At 45.4% G+C, this 14,317-nt stretch overlaps 1 protein-coding gene across 1 annotated transcript; it reads right to left on the reverse strand.

Annotated features, from left to right (window-relative positions):
• Positions 1-1,558: 1,558 nt before the first annotated feature.
• On the reverse strand, positions 1,559-9,718 carry smyd4 (SET and MYND domain containing 4). The gene is made up of 10 exons (XM_076273702.1): positions 9,494-9,718; positions 8,962-9,106; positions 8,554-8,643; positions 6,611-7,664; positions 6,110-6,349; positions 4,924-5,090; positions 4,513-4,648; positions 3,715-3,831; positions 3,292-3,415; positions 1,559-2,176 (listed from the first exon to the last, which is right to left on the reverse strand). Exons 1-10 carry the CDS (start codon positions 9,625-9,627, stop codon positions 2,047-2,049), a joined length of 2,337 nt encoding a protein of 778 aa, XP_076129817.1. The 5' UTR covers positions 9,628-9,718; the 3' UTR covers positions 1,559-2,046.
• Positions 9,719-14,317: the final 4,599 nt, after the last annotated feature.

The raw sequence follows: 14,317 nt of genomic DNA on the forward strand, positions 1-14,317 counted from the left end.
GGTATTGCTTTTTAGATATCACAGTGGTATTGTATTTTACTGTGAATTATATTATATTTCTTATAATAGACAGCTATTTTGCAAGACATAGTAGGCTACTTATCCTATTCTCTAATGTGTATTAATGCACTATCATGTAAAAGAATGACTTATGCACTGTAAAGGAAGTAAACCTCATGTAAAGGAATGACTTATATGTTGAATTGAAGTGTGGAAATACATGGTCTTACCGATGAAGTGTGGGAAATACATGGTCTTACCGATGACTCATATTTAAGAACTACCATATTGTAAATATGGCTTACATCCTAAATCTGCATCCTATATTTAGGATTTACCATACACTGTATTCTCTGGGTCTGATTTCTTTTAATCTGCCATCGTGACCTCATAAGCGAAGACGTACAGTCGAGGTCATCATGTGGACGTTACAGAATCTGCTTCTCAAAGCATTTTTAATAGCATCCCTCCGCTAGACTCCCTCGTTCACCAGTTAATCTGCCTGTAGAGTTAATTAGGCCACTTTCAAAACAGCTTTGACATCCATTGGCATTGCATAAGTGTGTTCACCCCTGCAAAAGTCAGGATGACCCTTCCCTAAAAAGCAGCACTGAAAGCGCTCTTGAGAGTTGCCCCCCCGTGCCTGCACATTCTGCAGCTCAGGACGGAGTTTGCGTCCTCTGCGTTGACCTTTTCCGTGCGGCGGTGAGCGGTGAGCCATTCGCTGCGTTAAGGAGAACCTCCCAGCACAGCTGCCGTGCCGGACGCCACACTGATGTTTCCCCGGCAACGCCGCGGTGTTGCATCATCACAGGCGGACAGCTCATCATCTGCAGAAAGGTCACCGGGATCATTGCCCTTTAGGTGCCGTGCGAGTATTAAACTGAAGGGTCAGAGAGAGACTGGGCTGCTGGTTGGCATGTGGGTATTAAACTGATGGGTGGTCCTTTGGTTAGTGTGCACGTATTAAACTGATGGGGCCGACAGACTGGTCTGTTGGTTAGTGTGCACGTATTAAACTGATGGGATCGACAGACTGGTCCTTTGGTTGGCGTGCACGTATTAAACTGTTGGGACAGACACAGAGGCTGGTACTGTACTTTTATCACCTGCAGCTTGATCTCAGCTTCTCATCTTACAACCACAACCACTCCATAAAGCTGCAGGGTGAGCCATTTACAATTTAATAGCTTTTAAAATATATTTAGCATAATTAACAATGTGGACCTCCTCCACCATCACCAGAACTCTCTCATGCTTCGGGGGGTCCAGAGGAGAACTCATCTCCGCAGTTATGGGCCAATAGCCACAGGCTCAGAGCCTTTGATAGGCCAGCTTAGTAACCACGCTATTCTAAGGCAGAAAGTCATTCTGAGTCATAGAATAAAATGGTTTCCCTGAGGGCCCTGCAGTAATTTTAATATCTCATAGAAATATTTAGCTGATCCGACACAATTTTAGCCAGTAATTTCAACAGAAATTCAAAGAAAAAACAATACTATTTAACATTATTACTTAAATTTGTTTATTTGTTACATTATATTCGATGCATATTTACACATATTTATTTTCCTTAAAAATTATTTACATATATTTTACACTATATTTTTCTCATGTGCCAAGAACTGAAACTCCTTTCTTCTCTAGAGTGAACTGAGAGTTCCCCCTGCAGGTCAAAGAGTGTGTGTGTACACACACACACACAACACACACACACACACACCTGAAAAACATCAGACTAATAAATTACTCTGTTAGACTGCTCCAAGTGTAAACACATACTTTTGCATTTAGATTTAATCCACATAGTCTGACCGTTTTGTGTTCAGTCTCAGTGTTCCTGTGTGTAATTCTGTCACAATGAGTGTGGTTTTTGGCATGATGGTGTGTGTGTGTTCACAGTGCTCCTGTAAGACAGTTCTCCATGGCTCTGAGCTCCTGTGTGTGTGTGTGTGTGTGTGTGTGTGTTCACAGTGCTCCTGTAAGGCAGTTCTCCATGGCTCTGAGCTCCTGTGTGTGTGTGTGTGTGTGTGTGTGTGTGTGTGTTCACAGTGCTCCTGTAAGGCAGTTCTCCATGGCTCTGAGCTCCTGTAGTTCCTCACTGTGGGCGTGGCGGTGGAGGCTGAGAACCCGCTGAGCCTCGGCAATCACAGAGAGAGACTGGCCAGCCTGCCCTCTGAGTACACACACACACACACACACACAATTAATTACACACAAGAGCACTACTAATAATCATCACTGTCCCACCTCACAGCTCTCGGCACATGCCATCTGACATCACATTGTGTCCAAAGTGTTTACGGAGTGCGTTATTGAGCCTAATAGAGACAATAGAGACTCCCTCTGTGTTGATGTCAGACGTCACGTCTACGTCCCCTCTACCGGCCCTGATGATTGGCTCGCCCCTAAGCCCCGCCCCTCCCCTGTGTTGGCTACTGATCCCGTTATGTGTCTGCCGCCTCCCCCAGCCCTGTTGATTGACATAGAGTGGTGAAGTCTTTCAAAAAAATTTGAACGCCAGTCTATGGCGAAAAATAAATTATTTTCTGGTCCCGGTTGACTTGTGCCTTGAATTACCCATATGATGTTTGTCAATTTTAAAGACAATTTTTCATGTAAAGACATTTGCAGTTTGTTTCGTAACTATTGAATTACAACATTGTGAAAGATCGTAATTCCAATGACTACAAACCCATCAGTCATGCTAGTGACGTTAGCTCATTCACAGCCACACTAGATTCTATAAGCATACCAGCAACAGGTCTTAATTGGGCTTTCCTTGCCGAAGAAAATACCATGAGTCAGAGGATTAAACACATCAGGTAAGTTGTATTCGTCCATAGACTGTACATAAAATACTGCTAAGTGACATAGCAGGCAGCAAGATGCAACCGTTAACTAGCATAACAGCTCTTATCGTTTCATTACGTTGGTGACGTACATCGTTCGAGACGAGAGATGTAGTCCACTGAGTGGATTCGCACAAAACCAACATATCTTTTGCAAAATTCAAACTGGACCAAAAAATAATTGTTATCTCTCCATTAACTCCCGTTCATAATTTTTTGAAAGATAGGTCCCATGGACCGGAAGTAGAAGGGGCGGGACTTCGCCACTCTATCCCCAGCCCCTCCCCTAGCCCTGTTGATTGACATCCCCAGTCCCTCCCCCAGCCCTGTTGATTGACATCCCCAGCCCCTCCCCCAGCCCTGTTGATTGACATCCCCAGCCCCTCCCCCAGCCCCGTTGATTGACATCCCCGGCCCCTCCCCTGTGTGGGGCACTGACCCGTTGAAGTGCAGCTGTGCCAGTTTGAAGAGCTGCTGTCCCACCTCCACACTGTCCGCTCCAAACTGCCCGCGGACCCACGACACACTGCGGCTCAGGTGGGAGGCCGCCTCACACCAGCTACCTGCAACAGAAGGACATTAGTGTGAGTGTGAGACAGAAAGTGTGTGTGTGTGTGTGTGTGTGTGTGTGTGTGTGTGTGTGTGTGTGTGTGTGTGTATGTGTGTGTGAGAGAGACAGAGGCTGTGTCTATGTGTCTGTGTCTGTGTGTGTGTGTGTGTATGTGTGTATGTGTGTGTGAGAGAGACAGAGGCTGTGTCTGTGTATGTGTGTGTGTGTGCGTATAATTCAGCCATGCTGGGGTAGGTTCTAGCTTTGGCATCAGAGACCCTGTGTGTGTGTGTGTGTGTGTGTGAGACTCACCCATGCTTGCGTAGGCTCTGGCAGTGGTATCAGAGAGTTTCCCCTGCAGTTGGTGTGTGTCCAGCAGGTGGCGCTTTGCCCTGCTCAAAGCTTCCTGGAGAAGCCTGAGGGCCTCATCTGACAGGGAGAGAGAGAGAAAGAGAGATAAAGAGAGAGACAGAGAGATAAAGAGAGAGACAGAGAAAGAGGGAGACCAAGGGGCAATAGATAGAGAGGGAGAGAGGAGAGACAAGAGAAAGATGAGATGGGGAAAATAGAACATGGATGATTGATAGATAGATAGATAGATAGATAGATAGATAGATAGATAGATAGATACTTTATTGATCCTCAAGGAGAAATTCAAGATTTCAAGATGAGATGGGGTAAATAGAACATGGATGATTGAGATGGGGTAAATAGAACATAGATGATTGAGATGGGGTATGCGTAAACAGTTGTGTGTTTGTGTGTTGCTGCCACACATGTGTTCTTGGGCGCTGGCCCTTCTAATGTTCTCATGTAAGTGGCTTTGGGTAGAAGCATCAGCCAAATGAATTAGTAAGTAGGTAATTAACCCATTCGCGCTGGATGCTGCATGACGCAACATTGACCCTCCCGCTGGATGCTGCGTAGCGCAACATTGACCCTCCCACTGGATGCTGCGTAGCGCAGCATGCTTTTTATTTTTTTGTATGTTTTCAGAAAGCCCTCAGGGAATAAGGTTATTTAGTCTAGAATGCCATAGGATTCTATAGGCGTTTTTAGCAGGCATTTTAGGAGTAAATGGGTTAAGTCAGTCAGTAAGTGTGGCCTCACCTGGCCTGTCCAGCTCCAGCAGCTCCAGGGCCTGATCCAGACGTCCTCTGATGACCTGCAGGGTCTGCTCCACATCCCTGCTGGACAGCTGCCCTGAGCAGCCCTTACGCACACACACATAACCGCCAGCTCCCGTCTGCAGGAACAGGAAGAACAACAACAACATGAATATAACAAGAACAACAATAACAACAACGCCAACAACATGTAACAACATAAAACAACAAAAACATCATGAATGAGACTAACGTTAAGATACAGAACACTAGACTATATGAGCCGTCTCACATTGTAAACAAACATATTTTTATCAAACAGTAACTCTAATAAAAGATTCTACTCTCTCTCTCTCTCTCTCTCTCTCTCTCACACACACACACACACACACATACACACGAGCCGAACAGTTACCTGCAGAGCTCTGCCACATTTGGGACACTTGTAGTGCGTGCTGGCGTGGGAGCCCTCTGGTGGTGACTGCAGGTCCTGCAGGCAGGCCTCACACTGACACGTAAAGCGGTACTGCTGCAGGAGGAGGCGCTGTCGCTCCTGCACCTTCATCCTGCTGCAGTGGGGACCTGAGAGGCACCAGACCACAGAGGAAGAAATCACTTAGGGCTGGGGAGGTTAACCAACGGTGATATAATGACTGAGTCTCAAAGGGTTAACTAACAGTGAGTGAATGTCCAAGACCGGTTGTTTGAAGGAGGAACAGTGCTCTGTGTTGACTGCTAGCATTCCTGTGTGGTACTATAAACAGGGTTCCCACTCTAAGTCAAATTCCATGACTTTTCCCTGACTTTCCCTTTCAAAAAATCTGAATTTCCCTGACTTACTATATAATGAATGGCACAATAAACCGACCAATGATTTCAGAGCAGCGTGTTCAAGAATCTTTTACTTTTTTAGAGTGGAAGATTAATAAATGGGGATTGAATAAACAAAGTTGGGCTACTCAAGCAAGCAGTAAAGCTAATAACCAGATATACACCAATTCTGTATGGAAATATTTGTACTAATGTATTTAGGAAAGTACATTTTAAACTGCTACAACAAAATTCCCTGATATTCCATGACTTTGCCCCAAAAATGATCAAATTCCCTGATGTCACAATGTCTTTCCAAAATTCCATGATATTCCAGAAATTCCATGACCCGTGGGAACCCTGTATAAAATATCCATGTATCTATGAACTATCTTCCTAACAGAAACACTATTGGCCGATGGCTCAATGTCAGACCGCCCTGCTGCAGAAGGGTACAGACCCCACTGGCTAGTGTTCCACTTAGAGGGTGTCCACAGTTCCATGGTCTATTGCCCCTGATGGTTAAGAACCCTACCCTCTACTGCCCCTGACGGTGAATAGCCCTACCCTCTATTGCCCCTGACGGTTTATTGCCCTACCCTTTATTGCCCCTGACGGTTAATTGCCCTACCCTCTATTGCCCCTGATGGTTAACTTCCCTACCCTCTATTGCCCCTGACGGTTAATTGCCCTACCCTCTATTGCCCCTGATGGTTAACTGCCCTACCCTCTATTGCCCCTGACGGTTAACTGCCCTACCCTCTATTGCCCCTGACGGTTAATTGCCCTACCGTAGCAGTGCAGTAGCTCGTCTCCAGCAGTCAGGTCCCTCGCGGCGCGGACTGTGACGGAGACCCCTGTGACAGACGTGATGAGGGGTGGGGCCCCATCTGGGTCACGCCCACCGTACCCCGGGTCAAAGGTCACACTGGTGTTGGGTCGACAGGCATGGTTCATGAGGCTGAGAGTGGGGAAGATTGCCGTGGCGACACGGATCTCTTGGCTGGCCTGTACCGCCGCTCCACACTTGTCTGTGAGGTGAGAGAAGAGAGAGATCAGAGAAGAGACAGGAGGGAGGAGAGGAATGGAGAGAGAGAGAGAGATTAGAGAGAAGAGACAGGAGGGAGGAGAGGAATGGAGGGAGAGAGAGAGAGAGAGAGAGAGAGAGAGAGAGAGAGAGATTAGAGAAGATGGTTAAGAGCTCTATTATCTTAAACACTCTCCTGGGAGTGATAGTCTGTGTGCTGTACCTGTGTGTGTGTGTGTGTGTGTGTGTGTGTGTGTGCTCTCACCTGATACTCTCTCAGTAGTGATGGCCTGGGCATTAGCCCTCAGCTGTAGAAGATGTCTCAGAGCTGTAGCTCCCAGCATGCTTAATTCTGGATTCCATTCTCCAGCCACAGGTGATTGGCCATCAGAGCTGTCACTCCCGTAGTCCCCACCTCCCCAAGAGTATGGAGGAGGCCCTGCCTGCTGCAGTAATTGGTACAGTGTTGCTATGGTAATGGCATAAAGGAATCGCAGACTTGGGGCGTGTCCCTCCACGTGTGGCAACAGACTATAGACATACTGATAAGCATCACCATGACAACCCACACAGAGGTCAGACATCTGTATGGAAGCACTGCTTGGCAGCACTGACTTGGTTTGTCCAGCAGAGGGCGATGTGGTGTTTTGACCACATGTGTTCTCTTTCTCATCATCGCTCTCCCTCTCCTTCACCTCCTCAGGCACTTCCTGCTTTGACTGGCTCCTAGCCTTGACCTCTGACCCTCGCGCCCTCTTGACCTGCGGCAGGCCGCCCTTCAGTGCCACCCGCAGTGCCAGCTGGGCCAGGACGCCTGCGGCTCTCAGCTCTGCCCCTAGGGGGCACTCCCAGCGATGGTGCTCCTGCCAGGCCTGCTGTTGGCACCGCTGCCCACAGTAGCGCGAGTAACTGCAGCCGGGGCAGGGCACCGGGCACAGCGTGGGGCACAGGCAGCGGTGGCAGCAGCGGTCCTCCGTGCCAAATGCCCCTTTTGGCCCTTCTGCCCCCTGCTTGGTCCTGCCCTCCGGCCCACCCAAGAGCCCCTCTCCTGGGATCAGCACACAGCTGAAGGCCTGGTCCTCCAGCAGCACCTCTCCAGCGCACTTCCCCTCCGTGGCCACCAGATGGCGCCCTTTCTCCGGGCTGACGCGCAGACTCACTCCTGCTGTGATGGCGGTTGATGGCGCCGTGCCCGTCTGCTGCCCAGGCGGCTGTGCCCGAATGAAGGCCTGGCACTGCTCTCTCCTGGTGCGGAGCTTTGGCTGCAGCTGAGCGGGGTAGCCGTGTGCCAGCGCTCGGCCGATGTCCTCCAGACTCTCCTGCAGACAAGAGCCCACAGGGAGAGACTCAGCTCAGACAGCACACTCAGGAATCTACTCAGTGCTCTGCACAACCACCACAAAATGCATGACACAGAAAATATATTATTTCTCCAAGAGGATAATCTGTGATTGTGTACATAAATGACAACACTGTGAGGCGTACCAGTGGGCCTGAGTGTTAACATGAGTCATCTAAAATACTGTAGGTGGTGTTACAAAGCCCTAAGCACTGGAGTTTGTAATGACTAAGCAGCACAAATGTAAGAGCAAAACTAAGAAGGCCAAAACAATACCATTAAACCATACACCTCAAAACAAGAGCACTTTCTTCATCCCTGAGACAAAGACTTGGGGGCAGTGAATGGTGTTAATGTGTTATGACTACACATTACAACACGATGTTAAGGTGTTATTACATTACATTAGGCTGACGCATTTTTAGCCAAAGCGACTAACAACATGGTAAACAGTTTAAGTTTTAAAGCAATTCTCAACAATTTTAGGACAATTTAAAAAACGGTAGAGTACAGTAAGAATAAGTGCATCAGTGAGTGCTGTTTTTAACAGTTACGTGTCAGTTCAAGACGGCTGGTAAGTGCTAGGATCAGCAAGACTTGTAAGTGGTGCTATGAGAGGAGATGTTCTCTAAAGAGCTGGGTTTTCAGGAGTTATGGCCACACCTGCTCTCTGAAGAGAATTTGAAAGTGTTACGGTGTTCTGAAAGTGTTCTAACCACATATGTTGTCTTAAGATATGGTGTTACGGTGTTACGGTGTTATGACCACACGCGAGTCTTTGCTCTCCATCTCCACCTCCTCAAGTGCTTCCTGTCTAGACTATGGAGTCGGTCCCAATGACATCATACAGCCCAGTGGCGTGTACCCACCTGGTAGCAGGCGAGGTGAAACAGGGCGGCCGATCGGTTGGCATAGCACAGAGCCAGCTGCTCAGAGTCCCCCGGGGCGTGGCACAAACCCTGCAGTTCACCGGGGTACACGAGAGGAAGATGGCAGAAATGTTTTGAAGGTAGATCATTTATATGTATTTCCAGTAAACTGGTGATGTTTTAGAAACCAGGCCTAGACATAATAATGTCTTTGGGTATGAAACTGTCACAGAGGTATTGACTTGCATTCTCCCACTAGCACTCAGGGCACAAAATCAAACACAGTCACATATTAACACAAAAAAAGGCTTGAAATCCATACATTCATCCATAGACTTTTACGGGATTCTTATAGGTTCAGAGGATGTGGTTTATTGCTAAAAGTTTGGTGGGCAGGAGCAACCATACCTGTGAGTAGTGCAGCGTAGCAGACGTGTAGTCTTTAGCTTTGAAACTGCTGTTGCCTCTCTCTCTACAGCGCCCAGCACTCTGTGCGCACTTTTGCACGGGATAGGTGGTGCCGATACCGGACAGGACCTGGACATCCTCGACCCTGAATAAGTTAATAAGAAGATAAAGGAGATCTAAATTTAAAGACTCAATTAAATAAGTCTGTTGGAGAATATCCAAGTTAAACATAGATTCTAGAAAAATACTGAACAGTTTCAAAAATACGGAATAAACATAAACAAGACAACAGCCATCCTCGTCGCCAAAGTTGGCTAACATTAGCAGCTAGCTACTAGACATTCTCTGTTACTACCATAGACATAATGGCTACTACGGTCACTGCACTAGCATACTAGACGATATGACGTTGCTGTACCGTATAACTACGAGAAGTCAAAAGTTCCAAGTATTTGTTTGGTCTTTCTCAGCATCGGAGGAAACTATGAGCACTGACATTGAGGCTGAAATTGTTACATTAACAGTTACTCACGTTGTCTGTGACTGTCCAAAGTCAAATATGTCGCCTATGTCGGACTGGACGGAGAACCTTTTTTGTTGCTCAGGATCCAACCGACTCCAAATCTGTTCCGCATGTCTGATCCAGTCTGGACAGGGTAAATCCATAGGTGGTCGTTTCTTTATGTGTCTTCAATATGCCACCTCATTAACGTGCTTTTGCACAAACAAGCAGAGCAAGTAGACTAGAACAACACACGCGTTTGATTTGTGCGCGGAAAATATGTCATCGTCGCAGAGCAGTGACGTCTCAAAATACGACGTAAGTAGACGTGATGAAATTGAAAGTTGTTTCTGCTCTTTCTATTATTTTTTTTATTTCTAGTAAATCTTACAGGAACACAATTGTTTTGCAGTTGAAGGTATTGACTTGAACTTTTGCTAGAAATTATTTACATTTGTGAGAAAATATTCCACAGGAGTCTTGTTCCATGTTCATAAACATAGCCTACTGATTTGCAGATGTGCATTCCACCAAGAATATGGTTTGCACCAAATTCACTGCAACAACTGTAGAAATAAAATGTAGGAATGTGATTATCTTGATGTCTGATAGGATTATGGTAAGGTAGCCTATATAATGAAGAATTGATAAGGTGTTGGTGTTGTAGGCCTATATTTTCTCTCACACAAGTTAATTTTTATGCAGGTGTTAATGCATTTTGCTGCAGGAATATACTGCAGCGACTGTAGCAAAAATATGAGCATAGGATTTGTGCACCTCTAATGTTGTGTCTAATGTCTTCTAGTGAAGTTGTAATTGTGTTATGTTTATAGGAGAGAAAGACATCTCAGTGACTTCAAATTACCACACACCTTTTGTAGGCCTACAAATATTATTTTGTTGCATTCTGGTGTTGCAACCCACAATATTTTATATATATAGCCCTGTGGCTTTGTCCTATTCCCCAGGCTGTGGTTTGTTTTCTCCCCGTACAGGTATGCTGTTATGTGGTAGGTGGCAATCAGCCAAAACCTGTGCGCCGGTGCAAAGGTCTAGCATAAAACCACTGACACTCCTCCCTTCTTCAGAGCAGCAGATGGCTGTCTCGGAATGCCAGTTGTGTTGTGAGGGCCCATCCACCTGCCTTTGTGCTAGCTAGGCTAGGCTTGTTTGTGTTTGGTCATGAAGGCCTTGCGATACACTGCCGCTGAACTCTTGCAATTTTGCTCCTGCAATGCCACCATCAACAATGAGGTTCGCAGTGTTTGTCGAGCAATGGGGATTTCCTGGCAGTAGCCTTATTTACATTGCAGCTACAGTATGGTCGCATCTTCCCATGGGCTACAAACACTGGTTCTGCCCTGCTCGCTGCCTGTCAACGGCACAGCACCTTCCAGCAGTCTGCTCAAGCATCGCTCTCAACTTTCAGCAAAGGAGTGTCACCTTTTGTCCCCCACTTCACCACACACCAACTCCTTTTGCTCCTGATGTCTCGCTCTTGTTGCAATGGACTGAATGGTGTTTTTCAGCCGGTTGGACTAATTTAACATGGATTTAAAAAAAAATATATATATTTGTAATTTAATTAATGCTTTGCTTTTTGTTATTTGTTCATTGTTTGTTGTATGTCTTGGTGTCATGGGTGCGATGGCGCTTTTTGTTTTGTTTCTGATTGTTTGTAAATATATTTTATATATTTTTTATTGTATATGTCATGCACATTGAGACCAAAGCAAATTCCTTGTGGGTGAAAACTTGCTACTTGGCAATAAATTATGTGACAGGTATTTTTTCCATAGACTGTAGAACGCTGAAATATAGATTGTTCGCATAGAATTCTAGAAGGATTCTCTTTCGCGCCTTTTCTGCCTTTGTCAACTGTCTTTTCACAGTGGCTTTTGTCCCACACTGTCCTCTACTTAAGTTCAGTATAAAGCATGCAGTATCAGAGCATGACAGTGAGACCAGATCAGGGCCATTGTACAAAGACTTGCGTGGAATTCCTACTAAAACATTGTGTACGCGAAAACCTGGAAAGTAGGGCAAGCAGAAAAAATTCAGAAGTATGAAACTGCATACACAGCAATCCTTGCAACTTTTCTTTGTACATCCCAATTAACGTGAAATTAAGCGCACATGCACGAGCGCGACACTCCACCCTGTCTCCACCCACAATTACACCCATTTTAATATTCTAAATTACTATAGGTCTAGGCCTAGGTGACTGCTCTCGTTCGGAAAATGGCAGCAACAACAAAAAAAGGTGGAGGTGGAGGCCAGGAACATTTTATTTGGCACCCTGTCCTCCGGGATAATCACGAAACGTAAAAAAACTCAAGTGGGACAATGTGGAACAGGCTGTAAATGCAGTGGGTTCCGAGAACCGCTGTGAGTGAATTATAAAAAAAATGGTTGGACATCAAAGTGGAGGTCAAACGCTGAGCTGCTGCCCATCGGCGGAGTGTGGGCATGATAGGCACCGTAACGGAATTCCCTGAGGTCACGCCATTTGACCAGAGAGTCGCAGTGGTGGTGGGCGACAGTCCTCTCCGGTGTAATGTCGGCAGGTGAGGGAGACACCGATGTCACTCAGGAGCACAATGAAGGAAAAAAATTTTCTATTCATTCCTTGAACTTTTCTATAACTTACTAGCCCATTGTCTCCTATATAGCTGGCCAAAAGCACAACGGATGGTTTTTTTATCTTCAGACAATTAGGCCAATGTCCCCCTCAGGAAATAGTTAGCAGAGCATGTGACTCTAAAAAATACTGGGTTATTTTCTCAACCCAAACGCTGGGTTGAGGCTGTCAGGGCATTTTGTGGGGTTGATTTTACTGATGTTGGGTTATTTTCTGTAACCCAGCTTGTTGGGTTGATAGTTTAGGACAGCGCCCCTCCTCTCTCCCACCTGACGTGGAGTAGGCCTACACTACCCAGCACCTGGGTGACTTTAACACAGCTGCATAGTTATTTGAGAGTTCGAAAAAACATCGTTATTCTTCCAACCGTCCAGTCCACCAGCTGTAAGCATGCAATGGAAATCAGGCGATTTCGTAAGGTATGTATCTTTAACTTTTTATAAAATGTTTTATCCAGACGGATTTTAAAAGTCCACCCAGAGATGTAGAAGCTACCCTTCATGATATGAATGGATATTCTGCCTGCCAATTTCGTTCAGCCTCAAACAGGTTAACAATTGTGTCATACATGCTAACTAACGTTAGCTAACATTAACTTACAATTACTGTTCATGTTAAATATACACAAAGACAGACTCATAAAAACATAGTTCTTTGTTCACTGGGTATGAACTGCTTACAGAAACAAAACTAACTTTTACAACGAACTAAAATGAGCATACCAAGCTGGTAAACATTAGCAGACCATATAGCTAGCATCAATGCTAATTAAATATGCTTCGTGGTGGTTGTAGCCTAGACCAGAGCCCTTCTAAGGAGAGCCTCCCCACTCTCTATTAATCCCATACAAACCGAATTTGGCTGCAGTTCACCAGAGTTCACTTAGATGGCGATCGCGGGCGAGTCCAAAATACATGGGGCCCTATGGAGCTACATGGCTACATTTGTTGTTTTCACCTATTTAACAACTGAAACCCTCCGATTTTATTTTATTTTTCGCAAAATGGATATGGATTTTCAATCAAAAGTGAAATAATCCGGGAGTCATGTCCTTTCGTTTTCTTACAGGTTGGGTCGTTGTTGCCCATAACACGCTAGCATTGATGCTATGCTATGCTATGATCATGCTAATGAATGACGTCATTGGCACGTTTGAAAGGCTTTTTAGAACAATTAAGTGACTTTAAAAAATATAATACTCAACCAAGTGTATTGTCGTTGCCTCCCCTTTCAAATACAATATTCAAATTACTTTAAAAAATATATATATCCCGAGAAAAGTGGATTTTGAGGGGTACAGGGGTAATAGACCTCCATCCTCATATTTTTTTTTAAAAGTAATTTGAATATTGTATTTGAAAGGGGAGGAATTTTGAGGGGTAATAGACCTCCATTCATTCTGGACTCGCCTGTGAGCGCCCCTAGATGCAGTACCACACCGGAAGAGTTCCGAGAGTGAAGGTTCTCCCCTTATTAGACATTCTCTGCCTAGACTAATGGTTGCAGCTAACGTTTGTCAGCTAATATTAGCCAACACAGTAATGTTAGTCTCTTCACAAGCCACACGTACGGTAATAATAATGGCAAACAACATCTTATTAATTCATTCAGGGTAGCTTCATGTTATAGCCATGTAACTTAACGTTACTGGATGTTTTTGGTTGTAGCAGAGAAGACAGGCTCTGGTTGTAGTATCAGACAGTCATTTAGCTAACATCTAGAACTAGAAGCTACAAGTTATTATAACTCCATAGACCTCTCCAGAATATATCCCGCCTCCTAACTTCCGTATCCATCCAACTTCCGGGCGTGGATTGTCTATGGGAAATAACATGGCGTTTTGAAAGATCGTACCTGTCAAACTCTGTAGGTGACAAAGTAGAAAAAGCTGCTGGGCAGATTGGCCTACACACTTCTGCCATCTAGTTTCCACTGGATTTTTTGATTTTCAGTGCCGTTTGAGTAGTATAGTCTATAGTATACTACTTAAACGGCACCGACAATCAAAAAATCCAGTGGAAACTATATGGCAGAAGTGTGTAGGCCAATCTGCCCACCAGCTTTTTCAACTTCGCTACCTACAGATGTTTTACCGGTATGATATTTCGAAACGCCATGTTATTCCCCATAGACAATCCACGCCCGGAAGTTGGATGGATACGGAAGTTACGGAGGCGGGACTTATTCTGGAGAGGTCTATAGGTGGTCATGGT

This window comes from Alosa pseudoharengus, unplaced genomic scaffold, assembly GCF_046254945.1.
Source record: "Alosa pseudoharengus isolate Yale_2024_CS ecotype anadromous, Long Island Sound unplaced genomic scaffold, YU_APseudo_1.1 YU_APseudo_1.1_scf_8, whole genome shotgun sequence".
Taxonomy (NCBI): domain Eukaryota; kingdom Metazoa; phylum Chordata; class Actinopteri; order Clupeiformes; family Clupeidae; genus Alosa; species Alosa pseudoharengus.